Below are 22,707 nucleotides of genomic sequence, written 5' to 3'. Positions count from 1 at the left end.
ACATTAGAAGTGGTGTATGGAATTGATCAAACACTGCAGATGATTGTGTAAATGTATTGATTTCATTGGGAGAGAGTAAGATCGTGGGTTTGTATTGTAGTTAGCTGATCTGATGGTTGCCTTTTGGAGTAGGAGTTCTCTGTCACCCACTGTGCAGCCCTGCTTTTTTCTTTGTGCTCACTCTAAAGCAGTCATGGATTGATTCAATGAGGTAAATGGTCAAAATACTGTAACATTTGAGTTCCCTGAGCCTGCCCACCATCAGTTTTTATATTGCAGTTTAGTTTCTTATTTTTGAGAAAGAATATGAATGTTGGGAAGGAGTGTAAAAAGCAACTGATTTTTAGAGGATAAACTGGGATTGAGTGATAGGGTGGAGACAGGTATACATATAAAACCAACATGTTAAGACACTGGAGCAACAGGAGTGACAAAAGAAGGGGTATGTAGCAGTAAATGAGAGTACCTTAAGCTGGTATTCATACAGGGGGGGAAAAATTGTGTAAAGAGGATGATAGTGTTGATAATATCAATTAACAATGCTCAATATGTAGGCTATGGGCAGGTGTGGCCCACTCACATAATTCATCCGACCATTGCTTACCTGCCAGTGACTCTTCTTGCTGGGCAAACAGACAGCAGATTGCATAGTAAATGTGTTGTTCTTGAGGGATGGCAGCCACTGTCATCTTCAAACTGTTGTCTTTCTGGAGGCTTTCAACTCATCACATAATCTTGTTGAAGGTGAGTACGTGAATGTGGATCTGTTTAGGAAACATTTCCCACCCGTTTTAGGATTCTTTTCCCAAACACTTCCTTTTGTTTATAATCTTCAACAATTTCCAGATCTTGGGAAAGCATTTGATTCCAGTCCAGTTTGAACATAATCACTCTGGATTGATTTTGAGATGTTGCAAATGTCATGAGATTCATATTAAAAACTTAGTATGGTATCTTCATTCATAAGCTTTTTGATTCTATGAAATGAGAAGTATTCTATTTATTTCTGTTTTATAGGAATATATTTTACAAGATTGTGTACTTACTGTTAATGAACAGTTCAGTTAAGTATTTTGTGACTTTTTGTCTAAATGTAAGATACAGATATATTACATTTGAATGATAGTTGTTTAGACTCTAGTAATACTAACTATTTTAGCAGGATTTCAGGTAGCAAGGTAGCTCAAACTCCTTTCTGCCATTTTATTATAGTAGGAAAAATATTCTAGCATGGTCTCCAGATCTGATTTAGCGAGGCTTGTATATTCATGAAGAGATTCATGAAGTTTAGAGATTTTTATGTTCTTGGAGAATAGCCTGCCAGATATCTTCCTCTTCCCTCCTTTTTAATGAGGAAGATTCAGATCAGACATATTTTTTTTGGTCACTTCTATTGCAATATGACATCGGTTGAAAAACTCTCGTAGTCAGTCTCTGGTTTTGGGAACTGTCTAGATTATAACATACTGTCCTGTATGTCTAGGGACTTGAATGGCCTTTCCTTGTTTAGGTACTTGGAGGGTCCTGTTTTGAAGCTAAATAAACTTTTCTAGAAGGTTTATGCAGTGTTAACAGTCAAGAAGATGTGCAGTTGACTGTACTGAACTTTTCTACTGTTTAGGAAACTGCAGACATAGGTAAATATTAGAAAATTAATGGAAGGAGGACAATCTGGAAAAAGAACATTGGACAGAGTTGAAGGCATAGCAGAGACTATGCTTTGTGAGTGGAGAGACCTCAGGCTAGATTTGGTAAGTTAGACTGATGGAGCTGAAAAGTGGTTCACCATGTGGCCTCATAAAATAACATTAATGTAAGAATCAAACCTCTGCTCCATCTCTACTATTGTTTTCTTACCATCTTTACTTAGCAGGCAGTGTTTCTTTCCTCACTTGCACAACTTTTAATTGGGGTGAAAACCTCATCAAACTTCATGTGGGTGCAGTAATGGGGTTATGCATGAGAGGGTAGGAGGGGCAGTGTTCATAAAACACGTGTAGGATATGGTTGAGTACAGAGACTATCCCTACAGTCTTCTTTTGGAAAACATAGGAGGTGAGACAAAATGCTTGCAAAGTGTTGACCCTTTTATTGATTTCTGGATAGCAGAATGAAACTTAAAAGGAAAACTGTATTGGAGTGTTTTATGTAGACCCAGTCAAACCAAACCGGCAAGTTTAGCTTTTAATGCCCTTTTTTTTTTTTTTTTTTTTTTTTAAACAGTCTTCAGCAAATACTCACAAACACTTGACTAGCTAGAGCAAATGCTATGATGAAAATCCTTGAATGGACTTTTCTTGGCAGATATCCTATTATTTGAGCAGCTTAATATGTTCTATGTTTTAAACAGAAATTTGATTTGATTATAAAGGGTTAGGGTGGTTTATAAAGGTTATCTTTTGCTTCCTATCATAGTTCTTTCTCTAATAATCTTTGGTTTTGGCAGCCTGTAATCCTCATGTTTTAAAATGTCTCATGTTGAACTAGTGGGGGAAGGGGAGAATAAAAAATTTGGACAGTAAAGCTAGCAGGAAAATTCAAAATCTTGTAGGTACTAATAGTTTTTAAATGGGTTAGTGGTAGGCTGGGTTTAGGGAGGTGTCTTTGCTGTTCCACAAGGATGTCTTCTGATTCAGTCGGGTTATTTCCTGTTTAATGTGTAGCTGTGCATGTGCTGCAGAGTTCCCTCCTTAATTTTTGAAAATGCTGTTTTTGCAAGCCCTTTAAGGTACGTTTGTACTGACGTTTAGGGCTAATCCTGAGGGCTTCTTTCTACTTAGCAGATTCATTAAAGCCGCTGCTGTTTTCAGAGCATGTGGAGCCTGGACCCTGCAGCAGGGCATGTGCAGATGTTTTTAACTCCTTTAGCAAAACTTCTTATAACCATCAGTCTTACCACTTGCTTGGAGAACAAAGTGAACTTAGGAAAAGTATTAGAACAAGTACTGCAGTAGTCTTTCTGTGCTTTACGTCTGCAGTAAATTGTATAGTATGTCCAACAGATAGATATTATTTCCAGCCCCATAGCTGAGCAAGCTTGTGATCTTTATCTGAGCTGTTGCTGAGAATCAAGCTGAGTTTATTTTAATGTGGGTAGCCAGGGAGTCTGGGCTTGAGAGGTACCATGAAATTCACCCTAATTCTGCACCACACCTTACATAAGTTGAAGCTGCCTGAAGAATGAATTTAAGGATATCGATACAAACAAAATAGATCCGCTTTGGTATTTCTCAACTAACTGCTGCTTTCCCAGGGTAAAAGTTCCTTTGGCATATGGAGAATTAAATGCTGCCTATACTTCAAAAGATCTTGCTATTAAGTGAGGCAATATCCCTGGGCTTTAGAAAGAGAAATGGTCTATTTTAAACAAGGAATAACTGAGTGTTTGTACATGCGTGTTTATAAAAGCAGGAAACAGTATTTAAAATGCCTATCTGCTATGAGAGACCCAAGTCCAGTACCATACACTACTTTTTGAAGAGCCCATCTAATATAAATGACTGGGGTATGTGGACTGTAATGATAATTACTTCCGGGTGTTACAATGCTTGTCGTATAATTTTCTATGGCAATTGATTTATATGGGTTATGTTAGTTTGTTAGGTAAAGAACATGTTGGAGTTCTGTTCAGCTGATAATCCATGAAGACAGAATTGCAAAACACTTTTTCAAAACTTCTCTCACTTGAAACAAATGAAAAACACCTTGGGAAACTACATTGCAACTGAGGATGAGAGTTTGGTTTGATTATTGATTTTTTTGGTGGTGTTCTTAATGGAATTGCTGTTTATCTTCTAGACTGTTTTACACAGTATTATTTACATTTATTTAAAAAGAGTGTCTCACTGTATGCATGGGCACCATCTATCCTGTTTGAATGGTGAATGGATTTTGCAGAAGGGAAAAATAGCATGTAATTATGTAATTTTAAACTGATCTAGCAAACGTGGCTGGGCAGCCTACATTTTGTGAGTTCTTTGCTTTATTTTTTTCAGTTTCTGCATTCATTTTTTGCAGTTGTTATACTATAAATGGTAGCCAACTTCTTTAACTCCAAGGAGTGTGATTTTATTTATTTTTATTCCAATCTTCCCCACAGATGGATATTTTAAGGAAATCTAGGTATAGAAAGCACTAGTTTGAGGATGCAGCTGACAGGGAAGACCACATGTTGAACAGAATACTTGTGTGCTATAGCCAGAGGATCTGAAAATACAGGAATGCATTTTCTTGATGCAGAAGCAAAACAACAAAATAAGCCTACTTGTCCTGAATATTTTCTTTATGTTTATCCAGCTTTTTTTTTTCCTGTAGTCTATTGTGTATGTCGAATGTGTTTCCTTCCTATACTAAACTTATACCAAGCCGCCTTTGGAATTTCAGTTGAGTAACTTAGAATTTCATAAATGTTGTTTGGAATGTGTATCTTGAAAAAGGCAGTTTCATCTTCATGGTTGAAATATTTAAAGTTTATCATTTGTGTATTAAAGGCCTTTAAAATGCCTTTAATTCTTTCTCTGGCAATAGATAAAATACCTTAAAGTTGCAATTCTTCTAATTTAGAAAGTCAGTGAAACAAAATTGGAGCTTTGGCATTATTGTATTTATGTTAACAATGGAAATAAATAGGCATCTCTTTGACTCACTTTACTGTAGAACAAGAGTAATGAAAGCCAATGCAGTGTTTGAGTTTTCCAAGAAGTTGTGTAATGGTACTGTGTTTTGACTATCTTATCTTACATAGGTGACTAGAATGATTTATTTAATGTCAAGTGTCTCAAGTAATGTTTGAAAAACTGTTGCATATGTCTCACAATTCATTTTACTCTGTAACAGTTTTAATCTTTAATCATTTGCCAAATAGAAAATGGATTTTGACACTGGAGAGACTACCTTAAACATTTGCAAGAGTATCTTAATTTGTGATGTCTCAGGTCAGCTAGTAATGACAAATGTAATTTTTCTGCTATGGCTAAACATGTGTAGGAGCTAAGGAATTTTTAGTGCTTTAATTTTGTAATTCACCGCTACTTTACCAACGCTCCCCCCACCCTTTCGCAGTAAAGCCCACTTTTTTGCTTGGGAGAAGACTGGATGATATGTTTTATGTCAAATATGCCATGCTTGTAATTGTTTCATCACTGAATTTTATTTTCTAGCTTTTGCTTTAGTAAGTCAACTTCAGGGTCCCTTTTTCCTTACACTTCCATCATACTCTAGTTTCAACACAACATTCTTACCTATGCACATTGTGGTTTTGCTTTGTGATAGTATGTTCCGTACAGTGCCATCTGCTGTCTTCTTTCAGGGCTACCTTCAAGAAGAAAAAGCCACGGAACAGCTTTGAATGTTAGTTTAATGGTACTTTTACCTGGGAAGTTAAGCAGTGTTGTCTTCTATCTCAGTGTCTAATATGCTGTGCTGGAGTACCTGTTGATATCATTTACACATTGGAAAACACATGGAAGATGATTCCAAAGGTTCCTTTGAGAACCTCCAAGAAGCTGCTGTGGCTTATAAGACGGTGGTTCAGAGTGTTCTGAGTAAAACCTGACTCTGAATATCTACAATATGACATGGTACTGCTAAGCTTGTCTTCACCAGTATTAATTTGTCTTATTTGCATCTAATCATGTGAAACAGGTCTCTGGAATTTCCCATCATCTGTTGGACATTTTCTGGGGCAGTTTTCTGCTGTGTTAAAAGTTAAGGCAACTCACAGAAATCTGGTAAGCACAGGTGTCAGGCTCTGCAGCTGGATGTCAGGCTCTGCAGCTGGATGCAGGGAGAAGGAAATTCCTCTTTTGCAGTGGCAGTGAGCTACTGTATTGGCACACCTTGTACCCTGATCCAATCTCAAGTATCTATGAGTTCTCTGCCCAGCAGGTGATCTGGTTATTGAGCGGTAAACATATCAATAGTTTCTGCTAAAGCTCTTCTACTCTACTGTGCTGTAACTGTTTAAAAGTTCTGCCAGAAATAAGATTGTCATTGCTTAAATGGTTATATGGGATGCTGGGGATCTAGAGCCAAATCCCTTTTCTGAATCAGGAAGGCTACTCTAGTTTTCTAATTTAAATGCACATTTGCGGAGAGAGAGTTGAGAGGGCATATAATGTGGTGGGGATTGAAGCATGAGAGGTCCTGGAACAGGCCAATTTAATTTATGTCTGGAGAGCAAGGAGAGAGATTTAGGATTATGTGACCTAAGGGCTGTCCCTTCAGAACTTCTGCTAGGTCTTTCCCAACAGCTCTCATGTATCCCTTGCAATACACCTTTTTTTCAACCCCACCTGAACAGCAACTGATCCTCTTGCTATAGGATCCTCCTTTCCTTGTTCCTTTTCATGGGCAACCAAACATTCATTTTACCATACCCCGTTTCATGTGGCAATGGAGAGAAGGGGAAGGCGTGATAGCTCAAGACAGTACTTGTTATTTAATAAAATGGCATTAGAAATTAAACTCATCCATTTTACTGTTCATTAATATAAGACAGAAGGGCTTAGAGCTACCAAACTGTACACTAATGTAGTCAGCTGGTCAAGGAGGTCATGTGTTTTGGAAAGGACATGTTCCTGGATATATAGACAAGGCAATGGTGGGTGTAGTCTATGAATATTTCCATAATAGCATTTGTGGCAAAAAGGCATCTCAGCTTTAAAGCATGTGTGTGTAATATTAAGCCCGTCTCATCTTAACAGTGTTCCTCCACCTCCACATTTTTATTGTATTTTCTTTTTTTTTTTTTTTAAAAGCCCCTTTAAGGTCACTTCTAAACATGAATTGGGTTTTACTAAAGTGACAGAGGAGCACAGTGAAATAGTTTGATAGCTACAGTATAGTAAGAGTAAGCAGTACTAGAAATTATATCACGTAATGAGAAAACAAACATGTAACTTTAATTTTACATTGTACATGGCAGGATTTTAATATTAATTATAAATACTGTGTTGAATGCTGAGCACTGTAGTCAGTGCAATACACTTAATCTGTAGTGTTTCTGTGAGGATACCTAATAAAAAGCAAATAATGTTTTGTTATTACACTTTTGTGTTTCTTGTGGATAGTCTTTAAAGAAATATCAGTAGCCATTAAATACAATTCTTAACAGGTTGAATTATTTTTTTTTTATTTAGACTTACTTGAAACAGTATGAAAGATATAAATGTAGTGGATAACTGATTTGAAATTGTGCTTGCCGTACTTATTTCAGAATAAATCAGACATTGAAAGTGGGTCAAGAATGCAAAATATAGTTAGAAAGATAAACTCCAATCTGTGTATTATAGGGAAGGATGAAGACCACTTTCCGTTGTCATCTACTTTCCTGGTCTTTGTTTATTTTATTGGTGACATCCTATTTCCACATCAATTTCCTCCAATGTGAGAATATGCAGTCACTTTGCAAACAGCTGGAAGTCTTTCTGCCCTCAGCTGCAGGCCACTGTCCCTTCTGTTGGATTGTATTAATAGATCATGTGAGTACTCCTAATCTGCTTCAGAGAAAAATCAGGTGAAATAGTTTAAATCATCTTTAGAGTGGTTTGCATTTTAGCTGTGATTCAAGCTAATTTGTCTGATTTGGATACAGAAACAGGAGTGCTTCTGCACTCCTTTTAACTAGCAAAACTCAGTTGAAGGATTTAACTGCCACAGTTAAATGTGGGTGAGTGTGTAATTCAGTACAAGGCATTCTGGAGTTGTGTATCTCTTCTTTCTTTCTCTCCCCCTCTCCATTCCCGTTTGCACTTTGGGCTATATTCATACCTTTTTCAGCTGTATTTGTTTAGGGCAGAATTAAATCTATCTCTGGGTTTCTGCAAACTCTGGGCATATTGTTTGGTTTGGTCTGCAGATAGCTATATATGTATATCTATATATGTACAAAGCCACAGCGGAAAATTGCCTGATCCCTGCTACATGCCTGATGAATGCAATAGTTATGTCTATTTATGTCAGGTTACTGAAGAATTAAGCAGAATTTGAGCAGACATACTTAAGTTAGATAAAATTAGGTCTTTAACCCGGCCTCAATCACTGGACAGAAATTGTTCAAGTTAGATAAACTGTCTGGTTCTGCTCTGATGATGCTTTGTATTATCCACTCTGAAACTTTTTTTTTTTTAAGTGTTCATTGTAGTAAAATGTCAGTAAGTCAATATTGCAACAGATGGAGCTGAACAGGTGCGCTATGAGAGGTCCAGCTTCTTGGACTAAACATAATTACATACAGAAAGGACAATTGAAAGAAAGCATAGTTGGAGAATATGAGTTACTGAGAGCTAGTTGCTGGAGGAAGAATAGCAGGTGCATTAAGAGATGTACTAAAAAGCAAATACTTCAGGATGGAACGCTACCTTATTTTAATTTACTAAACTGACTTAGACTACTGACATGCAACCACAACACTGTAGATTTTTTTTTAATTTCTGTGAGCTAGCAAAAAACTATGTTGAAATAATCTGTGCAGAGTGATTTGATATCTAATGTCAGATTCTGACTGGATCTACTCTTTCTAATGTTACACAGAAGTTCAAACAACAGGCTGTTGGTTATTGAGGGGTGAACACAATAGTTTCTGCTAAAGCTCTTCTATGGTGCTATAACTGTTTAAATGTTCTGCCAGAAATAAGATTGTCATTGCTTAAATGATTATATAGGATGTTGGGGATCTAGAGCCTTTCTAAGGGTCCTGTTTACTTTTTGCCATGTCTTGTATCTTACAGGGTAGAAATGGTCTGCCAGGCCACATTGCGTCCAGACTGATTCCTTAAATTTCATTTAATGGGAAGAGATTGTGAAGCTGGTTCAAGTGCATTTTGGTGTAGCTAATACTTCCATAGTTGCCACTGTATTGTAGCATATAGATGACTTTATTACATAATAGAGATGATGACTATGCCACATTCTCCCAAATAATTAATGTACCCGCAAAGAATAAAAAATATCCTTTATTATACTCTATATTTCAGACAATTACAAAAATTAGTATTCTTTTCTGTGTACATATTAGATCTTGCTACAGGATAATAGGTAGTATGTTTGAGATCAGTTGAGTCCACTATAGTTGTTGAGGTGTTACAGGCTGCTTTATCCTGTAGTAGAAGACCACGAAAAACGTGGCTTGAGAGCTAGCTGTTCTCTATTCCCAGTCACTTCTTGTGAAGCAGGCATGTTCAGCCCATTGATTTCTAGTATCACATTGCTCATGGAAAGAATATTTTGCTCCTTAAAATATGTTATTCAGCTAATTGCTTTTTGAATTCCTTTCTGCTGACCAGATTCTGATGTACCAGCCTTTAACTTAGAAGGTCCTAAAGTTCAGCTGCCTCTGTCATGTTAAAAACAAGTACAGTATGAATCTCTTTCATCTGGAAGACGCATCCTTCTTGAACATACTCTTGAATTTGGTGCGAAGCCTTCAGAATTGCAAGATGCAAGGTTAATGCACCACAGAGTAGCCCAATAGCACTCAGAAGAAACACACAGATATAACACTATAGGGCCTTTTGAGTTTGTGGTAGTTAATACTGTATTGAGCAATGAAGTGATGCCTCTCAACAAGCTGATGCTGTCAAAAGATATAGAAAGAATATTGCCATTAGTATTGATGCCAGTCATAGTGTAGTATCTGCAGTGAAGTGTATGTACAGTAAAGAAGAAAAGGAGCATTCAAGTTTTGCCTGTAGGAATTTTGATTTATTGTATTTGCATCTGATCTTTGAAACCTCTTGGAAATTTTGCCTGTCCCAAGAAAAAATGGCATCATCGCTTTCTTCTTAGGTCTATAATGTTAAATGTTATGAATGGCAGACATCACTGGCAAAGTATGTCTTTTAGTATTGATAAAACTAACGCTTTTCTTAATAATTTGCTGTGAGACATGGAATAGTTCAAAAGCAAGACAGAAAAAAGTCATGAAAAAGCCTAATAGGCATCAGAAGAAGTGTCTGAAACTGTAGGCAGATATACACCCACTACAGTGATGATGGGAAGCATATCATGGCTTCAGAGGTGGTATATTGTGTGAAAAGTATAAGCTGTGGTCATGGAATGCTGTAAAAAGCTTGCAGCTCTTTAGCAGAAATATTGAAGATGCCCTGGGCTCTCAGAAGAAGTTAGAGTGACTGTATGCTCCCTGTAGAATTTCATATCGTTAAGCTACTGGCAGCAAGCAGTTCCTGATTTTAGCCCTTGCTAAGCGTGACATCTTATTGCAGGCAGTGAAAATACCATGCCAAGCAGTGGCAGTAGGAATGCTGTAATCCTCCTTAAACACGTTGGGGACGTTCTGATATTCTTAATGGTTATTCTATAACCATTCTGATACTCTTCAGGATTTCCATTGAGCCTGTTTGAATGTTGGAGCTGAAAAAATAGCTGCCCTTCTGGTTGTGCCATCCAGCTTTTTTTTTTCTGCCTGGGCTTTCTGCTGTTCTTCCTCATCAGGGATTATTCTAATAGTGTTACAGACAGGAGGAGTTTTGTTGCTTGGGTGTATTCCAGGAACAGAAACTTTTTCCTGCTTTGACTCAGAATTTCCATCTTTTCTGAAGTTAGGTGGCCACATCACTGCAGAACTTCCTGCCATTTTATTACTTCGGCACACTAACTATCCTTCGTATAACAAAGGAGTCTTCACCACATTTTTCTGAGTGTGTTTGTTCAGAATTAGGAAATCTGAAATCAAAAGCAGGATCAAGACCAATTTTGAACCTGAGGAAACTCAGAATGATAGTACTGCTGCCAATTCTCTTAGCACACGTTAGACTTCTGGATGACAGTCAAGTTGTAGGATGTGTATTTCTCTTTTCAAATGGCCCTACTTGCAACAAAACCCCTAAAGATCATTTGGGCCTCTCTGTAGGGCACTCCTGGGAGCTGTCACCAAATGCTTGATATTAGTTGAGACTTACCTCAGAATACAAAGCGTAACTACAAATCCATATATTTTGAAATAAAATCATAAAGACTAAACCATCCAAAATTCCATATTTAACCCTCTAAACCCAACAGAATTAGGACAATATTAAACTCTACATCAGCCGTTGCTTTTATTTTTTCTTTCTGGTAGACTTGACTTAATAATCATCTTTTTCAATCAACTTTAGTAAGTACTGTGCGAACATGTTCCATGTCTCTTGTGAAAGACTGGGTAGAGTTAACGTGTTCATGACTCCTGGGTGTTTGTCCGGTGAGGTGCAGAAGCTCCAGTTGAGTGTGCAAAGTGATATCTTCCACATAAAACAGGTGTGCATCTAGAGAAATTCCAGAAAAAAAGATTTGTGGACACATAAGTACTAGATTATATGTAAATGTTCTAATTGGGGACAATTCATGCAATGTTATCTTTATGTTTGTAATAGATTTAAGATCTAATAAAGCCATTCTGCTAACATCAGATTAAGTAAAAAAGAGAGGAACATGAGATCTTTCTGAAATAAAATTGCCTGGTTGCTCTTCCATTTTGCAGACTTACGTCAGTTATACACATAGAACTCAGTGTATGTTTTCTCTGTTCTTGCTATGAGGTTTGTAATACCTTGGTTTTGGGTTGTGGGCAGTAGGAAAGGCTCTATACCTGTCATAAGTACTTTTGCCTAAAGGTATTACTGGTGCAAAATTCTGATCTTGATTAGTTGAAACTGGCTTAAATGTCCATACGTGCTTTCCAAGGTTATCAACTCAACACATGTAAACATTTTCATGATGAGAAATACTGCCGTAGTGCATTGAATTCGTTATGTGATTGATGGGGTACTGTACTGCCATTTTAAAAACATATGCAAAACTCGTTGTGGTAATTGCTTATTCATAGATACAGACTTCAGAATAAGACTTTCAGGATGTTGTGTTTGTAGTATAATATGTAGGCAAGCAGGTGTTGTAAAATTTAATATGGAATACTGTATATATGTTTCTTCGTTTCAGTGAAAGTTACTGAACTTTCTCATTAGATTTTCCATAGAAATGTTGCACTGAATAAATTCTTCCTTTGGATGCAAAGAATATGTCGGATGTGGAGTCAATCTGCAGCTATCTCTTTCAAGAACCTAGACATCTAATCTCTAATTAGATGCTGTATGGCAGAATTGATTCTGTAATCTACATTTGCATTAAAAACTGACTCTCAGAATTGCTCAGATAGCTTGTAATGTTCACAGCTAGTTTGTATCGTGTCATTTCTCCGAGTTTGCAGATGTGAAAATTTTGTGCATCTGCAGCTGAAGACTTTTAGAGCACAGAAGCCTTCATAATTGGAGACTTAGGAAGTTTTCAACAGATTCTGCTAGTAAGGAGATTACATATTCTCACATGGCTATAAAATGCCAGATAAAAAGTCTAGATGATGGGGCAGTAGTAGCATGAAATTGATAGGGTTTTAAACAGTCAACGACATTCCCACAAGAAGCAACACTCGGATCTTGCACTCTGTTGTAATGGGAGGGTCAAATGAATTCCATCGCTGCCAGTGTAATTTGGCTTAAATGTTAAGATCTGGATGAAATAACCACATTGCTGTGTGTGTGCTCTTTTTGTATACATTCTTACTTTCTCAGTAGGCTGAATTTTGTTTGAATGTACATCTTAAATAGTACTTTTGTCAAGGAAATACTAAACTTAGGAATGTCAAAGCCAAAGATGTCTCCTTATGAATATAGCAGTAATTGTTGCTGGGAAGTGCTGGAGAATTCTATAGCTCCTGGATACAGAAAGTGATCACTGTGAATAGCATTAACTAGTCATCTTACAGCATTACCTTGTGTCATCAAAAAAGCCATTCATAGGGTGGAATAAAAATCAAACCCAAGCATGAACAGATAGTTAAGATTATATTTTAACAGTACATAACATATAAGTGAAAACTTTGCAGGCTTTATTTTGGAAGTTGCCTAGTTAAGCTTTCCAAATTAATGTTGCTACTAAAAAAAAATTATGCCTCTGCTCAGCTATTTTGCTGTTGCTGCTTGTGCTCTGTTCTATGCTGAAATTGAAATGTGCTTTGAAAATGAGAACCATATCTTTATTAACTCATTGTCAGTTGTCTCCTGAACCAACTATAATATAGGTAGCTCAAATAGTGCCACAAAATTAATGGTACCATGCATAGAGCGCTTTTGTGATCATTAGAGCATCCCCCAAAAGGTTCAAACTACAATACCAGGCTAATTTGGTGGTTGGGATTTTGAATTCAGAAATATACAAAGACTTAGGATTGTTTGATGATTCCTTTAAAGTTTATCGTGGAGGAGGAGACAGTTCAAATTAAAGACCTGACAGAAAAAGGCAAGGAGAACAGCAGAGCATTACTTTTCCTTCTAGAACGTCAGCTAAAATAAAAGTCAATGCTTACTGGTGTTAGTCAGTCAGGTCCTTAAGAGCTGTTCTCTGCTGAATGTTAGCAAGTGTGTTATCTTCACAACGTGGACTGAGAACTTGAATATTCATCTCAGTCTTTCAAGCTAAGTTCTTAATTAGGCAAGTGCTTCACGTAATTTTGTTCTTCATTCTTCTCAGGTCTGTCTCAAATTGGCTTTCTTCAAAGGGATAAGGGAGGATGAGAACGAATCTTAGGAGATGGATGAACAGTTCCTATACCTCAAGATAAGATCAGTGTGCGGGTTGTGGGTGGGAGAAGAGAGATCTTTTTCCTTCAGTCTGGTCTTTTCACATAGCACTGTGTCTGGTCTTTTCACATAGCACTGTATCCTGTTTAGTCACTGCCACCAGCAGTGTACTCCAGTTTCTGTGTCTCCTTGGCTAATGTCTAGCCAGTCAGAAAGAGGGTTGGGTAAAACCTCTAAATATCACCTATTCTTACTGCTGCTGGAGATGGACAAACTGGGGAAGGCAGTGACACCCAAGCCTGAAATGTAACCCCTACCCAGCACTGGCTGTTCTTGTCTCCATTCTGATTCCTCCCTCAGTTGCAGCCCCTAAATCTTCAGGATACTGGCATAGGCAAAGGCAGCACTACTTCTGATATTTCCCAGGGCTGTTTTACACCCCTTATGAAACCTATAGATAGTTATACATACCGTAACAGTACTGCTGTAGAAAAACAATACCACTGTGCTTCCTTTCAAACACAGTTCAAAAAGTACCAAGATAGCAAGAAGGTTAAGTGACTATGGTTTGCAATACTTGCTGTTCATTAGCAGCTCTCTCTGTTCTGGCCAAAAGGGAAACAGTTTTGCAAGGTTCTGGCTTGTCCCTAAAGGAGTAGGTGTTACGAAGTGGATAAGCAGTATCAGAGCATAATACTGGCATGGTATGATTGCTAAACTATACTGTTGTGTGGCACGCTGCCCATTACTGCTGCTTTGTCAATGTCTGAAGCTGGCTCTGATGTGCAGCATTACTCATCAATCTTCTCCTTATGTATGCATGTGTTTATATTTACATTTTAACTTATTTTTGTTTGCAGGTTACCTAGTGGGAGGGGAAGTGAGTGAGGTGGGTTTTTTTAAAGTCAAAGTGAGGTGCTGTAGTTAGGCTTCTAAATGCTTTTTGTTTAAATTGCTGTGGTCAGAAGGCCATTTTTTGTTCTCACCTATAGGTCTTCTCACAGTGAAAAATTAACGTACCTATAGTATTGCTCATAATTTCTGCTGTAAAGACATGCCCAGCTATCTCTGCGTGCTTTTCATTTGTGGTGAAAGAATCAATCGCTTTTTGAAAGAAGGGGTTAATAGATTTGTATCTATCCAAAAATATATTAGGAGGGAAGATAAAATTCTTACCTCTTAAGTGGTAGAAGTAGAATGCTGTTATGTTGCACTTCAATTTTGGGTGGTAATTCCTTCTTATTAAAGACTTAATGGGATGCTGCCAAAGCACAAGACAGTTGTTTGCATCCTTCTGAAGTTTTGAAGCTTTACTAGTTTAAAACATGAGAAGAATGTCAATATGTATTCTTCTTGCCTATTTTAGTTGTTTAACTAATCTTTTAATGCTCTAAGAGTAAACATTTGTCATACTTTTGTAGCCTCTGTGAGTTTGAGTCATGATTTAAAAATTTGAAAGTAATCCGTGTTAGTAAATATCTTTCTTGTTTCCTTTTTAAAGTTATAGGATAACAACATCAACTGGGTTTTCAGTGTGTTTTAAGTCCAGCCCATAGCTGGCTGGATTGTATGCATCCTGTAGAACATTGAACTCCTGCTTTTGTCTCGTACCGTACTGCAGGTACTTGGCACTAAACAAATTAACAGTAGACCTTGCTATACTAAGATAAGAGGCTAATTTTACAGGTGCAGCTTTTCATAAATCACATTATAGTTCACAGTGCAGAACTGGAGAAATAATTAATATTTAGAAATCTAGTCAAATGGGAATAGTTGCAGGCTTATTAGAAACAAATGTCACATTGCTGTTTGATACAAAGATTTCTAGGTCAGAATGACTGATGTTTGTGTGAATTTTTTTATACAAACATGAGTGATTACTTTTCAAAGTCCACAGTTTTATCAGTTAATGTATCCCATATAACTGCTTATTTACCATGTAAGAGAGTGTTCCTGAAAATACGGTACTCGTATTTTTTTATTTACTTTTAATGTCACTTGACTGATGCTGTGATAGTTCAGTGAGTGAAAACATGCAAGTTTGCTGACATCTGGACTGGAATTTCAAGTCTTTTTGTTCTTTCGCTGTGTAGATGAAGAAATCTGCTCGTGACCTCTGTGTGATTGTACTTCAGATATTAGACTTGTACTGATTAAACAAGTAGGAACTTGATGGGTCTTACAGTTTTGAATGACATTAGCTTTAAATGTTGAAATGAATTAGTTTAAAGTAAACCTGTGACATTTTGGGAATCCTAAATATACGAAAGAATTTGATGTATTTTTAAAATTTGTGTTAAAGTGATGCATGTTACTGATATAAGTGGATCCTTTCATAAAATAGACAAAATGAAAAATACACATAAACTTTCCTAGTCTTGAATACTGTCTTTGGAAGCCTTTCATGGTGATTTGCTCATCTAACATGTTGTCTGTTACAGTATTCCATTTAGTCATCTGAACTTCTACTTAACTAATAAATATAATCTTTAATACTTCTTTAATGAATTTCACATTGTTATCTAAATTCCAATTAAAATATCCATTAAGAGGGTTGGGTTTATGGATGTTGCTTGTTTTAGAAGTGGTGTTCACCCAGGCTTTTCTAAGCCTCAACTCTTTACAGAGCTTTACAGTATCAGTACTGGCAGCCTTGTTAGTTTGACTTTTTTGAATGATCATGAAAGAGTTGCAGTTTAGGGTAACACGCACTGCAGTTCTTCTCACAGCAGTCTGATACCTAAGTTGAAGAATTAATGGACTTTGTAATACCTGAAAAGTTTTACTATCTGAAGTTTGAGAAGTTGGAAAAATTACATGCCAGAAGAGTGGAAGATTAATGCTATGATGGCAATCCATTGATAGTTTTTAATGGGATATGGGCAATGTGGAAGACAAGATATTCATAGGAGGGCTTTTGTTCTACAAGGAATTTTCTGCAGCAGAGAACAGACAAAACTTTGAAGATGAAGCTTCATTTATGTAGATTCTATGTTGTGTAGATTCTTCTTGATTGAAAGCAGGGAATATGTCAAGGCCATTAGATTGATAGTATGAAAAAATAGCCTGGTTCCCTTTGTTGCATATTATTACATTATGTCACCTCTCAATGAAATAGAGCAGCAGCAGATGTATTGGGTAGCTATCCTGTCTCAGAATGGGAGTCTTGTGTTGATTCTTCCACGATCTGAATTCTGTTTAAGTGGTATTCTGGATGTGGTAAATAATTGTTTGATAGACTAGATTTGAAAACTAGCTTTAAAAAGGAATGCCGAAAATGACAGGAGTAATTGTCAGAGCGATAGAAACCCAACCCCCCCCCCCCAAAAAAAAAAACCCAACCCCAAACTGTAACATTTCAGTTGTGTATATGCACTGACTCGATGGATTTAGAGAGGACCATTGTACTTGTAAACTAAATGAGATGCTAAAGTTTAATTACTTTCTAGATCTTAGAAAACAGATGACTTAAGGTATGCCTAAAACTTAGGTTCTTGATTTTTATCTCCCCCCCATCTCCTTTTTGTCCTCTGTTTCTTTCTAGGTTTAACTATAGATCAACACATCATCTTGCATCCCATGGGTTTTATGAATTTTTAAATTGGTTTGATGAAAGAGCATGGTATCCACTGGGAAGAATAGTAGGTGGAACTGTAAGTATTGTAATAATAACTTAAAGATGACTTTGCAGTAAGTTTTTTGAACTTTCAGTACAAATTTGACATTGATAAAAGGAGAATCTTAATAAAATATGCTTTTAATTGTCAAATTGCTGCAGAGAGAATAGCGCGATGTTTTTAATTTTTTGCTACGGGAACTAAGACAGTAAGTCAACGTGCTTTAGTCTTTAACCAACAGTGTACTATGAACAAGAAACACAGTTTTACTTCCTTACATATGAACTTCTAATCGTAATAAATAAGGGTATTATGACTCCTGTAATTCTGGTACATGAAATGAAAAAAGCAAAAAAAAATTTTTATTTTTATTTTATTTTTTTTTTCAAAAAACAGTTATCTAAATTTCTTAAGGCACAAGTTTTAATCCAGTGGTATATTTTTGAGTGGACTTCATGTGTGTATGGAAAATGTTAGGGTTTAACTGGGAAAAGACCTTTTGAAATTGCATCGGCAGGACACTTGTATGAAGCATCAGGAGTAGGTAAGATGGGTGTCGATGCAAGTTACAAGACATGGAAAGGTGTATGAAACTATTATCAAATCAGAATACAAATATCGTTCATTAGTAGAATAGCTTTAGTAACACTGGGTAACACAGCCATGTGTTACTTAATGTGTGAAAGTGCATTAAAACTTTAATTATAGTACATACCATTTAAGTGCATTTACAAGTTTTTTTGTAAAAATCAGATCACAATTTGTTTTAGTATCTTAGAGATACTTTGAGACTCTTTTTATGTAACGCATATATGTGCTTTTTCATACCTGTCTTAAATGAAGCAAAAACCCTTACAAAATAGAATTGAAATGTTGATTGCACACATTATTTTGCAAGTTATCTGGTATATTATGTTCTAATAGTTTATCTTGAAAACCAACTTTCAATGATATATGCAGGTGAACATTGTGTTGTCTGTTAATTTAATTTAGTACATCGCCCTTCTTAGCTTTCAAAAGAAACTAAGGCAGGTGAAGTCCATATTAACTTTTCTAGTACATATTGATTTTTCTAATGTTGATAAATGTGGGAGGGCAGAATTCCTATTAAGAATATTTTAATGTTCTCCAATATTCTATGATGGGTTCAATAGATTTGTGTACGTCTATGCTACCTTTCCTGGAGGACGTCTTAATTCAATTTTATAGGACTTTATTTTAATCCTTTATATCCAAAGATGTCTACAGATGTCTTGGAAATATATAATACTTAACTTACTGTCAGCTTTTCAGCTTAAAAAAAAACTTCTTGATGCACGTTTTCTTTCTCCATGGGTAACAAGAAGTGAAAGAGTGGCATGGTGTATTTTGGAGGAAAATGGATAGGGCCTGGAAATGTTGTTGGGTTTCTTCTTGTTGTCGTAGGGGTTTGTGGTTTGGTTTTTTTTTCCTTGAAGCTGTTAGGTGGCTTGAAATTCTCTTGCAAACTTTAGCTTCTGCTTCCATACCTTAATGACAAATTCTTCTTGTTATATGATAAATGTCAGGCAAGATAGGATATTATCTGTATGCTGCTTATTCATTTACGAAATGGATTATATGTAATTGTTAGCATTTGGATAAAATTTAAAGAACCTCTGGTATTCAACGATGTTGTCAAAACATGATTAAAGTAGTATTAAAATAATTCCATTAGCTTTACCTGCTCACTGCTTATAGCAGCTTAAGAAATGACTGTTTCTTTGCAAATTATATACAAATAACCTTACCATGATCGTTTTCTGCAATAACCTAGTGGGTTGTGGTTTGTTTTGTTTGGTTTTTTTTTTTTTTTTTTTCTCTCCTTTTAGGTGTACCCAGGACTGATGGTGACAGCAGGCCTTATACATTGGATTTTAAATATGCTTAACGTGACAGTCCATATAAGAGATGTATGTGTGTTCCTAGCACCAGTTTTTAGCGGCCTTACAGCTATTTCTACTTTCCTGCTCACCAGAGAACTGTGGAACCAGGGAGCAGGGCTTTTAGCTGCCTGTTTTATTGCCATAGTTCCAGGTTACATATCCCGATCAGTAGCAGGATCATTTGACAATGAAGGCATAGCTATTTTTGCACTGCAGTTCACATACTATTTATGGGTAAGTAATTGCTGAGTCTTTTGCTTTGGAAAGGTTTTTTGGTTCCTCCTCCAACCAAATGACTGATTTTTCTTAGAATCCATTGAATTCTTATTTTCCTCCCTCTCATCCCTCTTCCCCTTGGCTCTTGATCAGGCCAGTACTGAGAAGTCACATGATCTGAACCACTCTATATTCATGCTCTTTAGTTTGCTGTGTAAAAGTACTGTTCACCTGAAGTATGTGTGTCCTATAGAAGTAGTAGTAATAATAATGATGATGGGTCTACAAATATAAAGCAAACAGGAGGGTTGTTTCTGTTTTTCAGTTTGGAGGTATCAGTATTATGTGAGCATCAAACTTTAGCCTTTGTATTTAGCTGGTGAAAAGCAGTAGACTCTGAATAAAAGTGCTTTGAATTGTCTTTTGTAAAAGCTATTAACTGTATGGAGGGTCTAGACTTTGACTTAAGCATCCAAATTAAATACCTAAAGCTGTTCCAGAGCAAGATAATAATATTGCTTGCATGCTTAAAAAAATAGTCTGGTGTCTTTTAATTAGCATACTTGCTAGTGCAGTTTGTCTGTCACTCCTTAATCTGTATGTAGAATTGCTTCTGTAATGCAGTTTTGTATGAAGGAGTTCAGGCAATCTGGAATTTTACTTGACTGTTGGATCTATTTTGGAAATATCACAAATAGCATAACTATATTGTTAATTCAGCATAGACACTGTATGCTACTGTCCCTTGTGCATTCCTTGAATGTGTGTACTCTTCATTTTGAGTGTCTCCATGGACAGTATGTATATGATCATTACAGCTTTTCCCATATTGTCAAGAGTTCTGCTTTTCATAAGCAGATGCATACTCACAAGTTTTTTAGCTTTAGAATATTTCAAACTTGGGCTATTGTTCATGGGAGTATAATGGAAGGGAATTCAGTTTTTTTCATGGCTGAGTGACTGATGTTACATAAATGCAGGGTTTTTTAAATGTGGTCTTAGAATAAACTGCAGCTGTAAAGGTGTACTGTGTTTGATAACAGTAATAGAATCAACCTACATTGTTACTTTATAATAACTGAGACATGATAGCAGTTATCTGTTCTTATGGAACTCATATTTAACTAAACTGCATAATGTAATAATGTTTGCATGAACTCTTGCAGAATTCTATATGACTCAAATATATTTTATAGATAACTTTCTAGCTTTATATAATGTTGGCTTTTCATTCCTATTTTCTCATACCACAATCACTGCCATCGTTTTTGGACAAAATCATACTTCTGGGCCAGTTTATGGATCCCTCTAAACCTTTAGTGGTATCTGGATGCTCTCATTAACCTTAAGTGAGTTTTTCAAAATTACAGAATAGCTCTTTTATCTATAATTGCAGAGTTTGGTCTGATGCCAGCCAAAGTAAGCCACGGATAGTCTACGCTTAGAATTATAAAGTGATGTAATGCCTCAGAGAAAGTAGCACAGAGGTGTTGCAACTACTTTTTTCCCTGAGATCATGCAGCAGAGAGTTGCATTGCATTCTGCCTCTGCTTTAACTGGAGACAAAGGTATAAGCTGTTTTGTGTGTGAATGAATTGCACTTGTGGTTTAGTTTTATGGACATCAGTTCAGAAGCATACAAATATAACTTGATATGTGCTAAGGAAGTTCTCTTGACAGTTGTTTTGGAATGAAATTTTGGAATATTGTCCAGTATTTGTTTGTCATTCATAAATACTTGGTTATTTTTAAAGGTGAAGTCTGTGAAAACTGGGTCAGTCTTTTGGACAATCTGCTGCTGTCTATCCTACTTTTATATGGTAAGCCTTTTATATATAAGTGTGTATATATATATAATAGCTCAACTATTTGAGTAGGTCTTATATGATCCATGTGCTGACGAAGAACAGGAGAAGGAGATTTTAATCTTTGTTGAAACCATAACATAAAATCGTTGCTTAAGTATAACAACTTTACTTACAAATTTATCCTATGCTGAGAATAGGTACTCTGATTCAGTGGAATTTTTGTTTTGGTGCAGGTGAATTAAAGAGGAATTTTGATATTCATGTGCTTGTGTGTCATTATTACTAAAATGCAATAATAATATTAAAATTTTATGGATAAAGTTACATTTATATAACTTTGAAAGCTATTTCTTTGGGTATAATTATGCCGTAAAGTAAAGCTTACACCAGAACTGCTGATTGAATTTGATGTCAGATTAAACAATCACAAAGTTCCTTTTCATTCTCGATCTATGAAAATGGACGCTGTTGCAGAGATGTTCCTAAGGGCTGACAGAGGGAGAAAAACAGTAGTAAAATTGAGATAAAACTAATAGCAAAATGGAGGGACTTGGCTTCCCCCCACCTCTTACAGCTTCTGAAACCTTAGACTTGAAAAATTTTCCTGTATGAATTGGTCAAAAGCCTCTTTTTCCCCCTAACTGTTGAACTTTTTTTTTTTTTTTTTTTTTGTGGCTATATGAAAAATAAATTACCCTCAAAGTAGCCAGTGGTGAGACAGTCAGGCTAGTTGCTTGGTGTCGGTCAAGACTGAGGTCTCAAATACTGCTTTTCTACAGTCAGGTAACTAGGCTTGCAAGAAAAAGGAATTAAAGAACTGTTTTGCATTCATTAATTTAAAGTACAAGGTTAATTCAGAGGTTATCTGAATGCTGCCTAGATTTCCTCTAGCTTTAATGTTCATTGGGTTTTCTGGGAGATTTTTGCTGTTGATACAGCAAATAATAATAGCTTTTGTCACCAAAGAGGATAGCTATGTCCTGTTAAGAGTACATTTATTTCTTCTCCCATTTCTCCTCCTTTTTACCAAGTCATTAAATAAACAGCTACTTTTTTATACATAACATTGCTGTTTATATAGCATTACAGTGAAGAGATCCTGTAGGTTTGGTACAGACCTATGTGCAGTAGAAAATCAGGCAAGTAAGTTTTTGAATTGTTGTATTTATCTGCTGTAGTCTTTTTTTATATTGTGCCAGTTTATTGGCAAAATCCTCTAAAAGTGCTGTTCGTAAATATGCAGTTAACAAATACGATACTTGTACAATTTTACTGCTGAAAAAAATCACACAATAACAAGATCTTCTCATCTTAGTCTGACTAATGTCTTGGTCTGTGGGACTGTATGAGAAGGAGGGGGTGTGATCTAGACTGTGCATGGTGACAGAACTTATGGAATCAATGTCATAATCATGACATTCAATCCTTGAATGTAAATGAATGTTTTTTCTTTTATTTTCCTTTTAAGTGCTGTCAGCTAGTGAAAGGTTAAGATTTGTCCATAGCTTAGCCTCGATGATTAGGTGATAGAATTTTATTGCTTACAGAGTGTACCTTCATCCCTGATGGTGACTTTCCAAATATTGTATTT

The 22,707-nt window shown here is 36.2% G+C and overlaps 1 protein-coding gene across 1 annotated transcript in view; it reads left to right on the top strand.

The window, feature by feature from the left end:
• Positions 1-22,707, top strand: part of STT3B (STT3 oligosaccharyltransferase complex catalytic subunit B) — a 53,180-nt gene that overhangs the window by 5,775 nt on the left and 24,698 nt on the right. The window contains exons 2-4 of the mRNA XM_054815630.1: positions 17,116-17,224; positions 19,039-19,326; positions 21,063-21,128. Coding sequence (XP_054671605.1) covers positions 17,116-17,224; positions 19,039-19,326; positions 21,063-21,128 — 463 coding nt within the window. The remainder of the gene's footprint in view (positions 1-17,115; positions 17,225-19,038; positions 19,327-21,062; positions 21,129-22,707) is intronic.

This window comes from Grus americana, chromosome 2 (genome assembly GCF_028858705.1).
Source record: "Grus americana isolate bGruAme1 chromosome 2, bGruAme1.mat, whole genome shotgun sequence".
Lineage (NCBI taxonomy): Eukaryota > Metazoa > Chordata > Aves > Gruiformes > Gruidae > Grus > Grus americana.
This window is presented reverse-complemented; position numbering and strand designations above follow the sequence as displayed.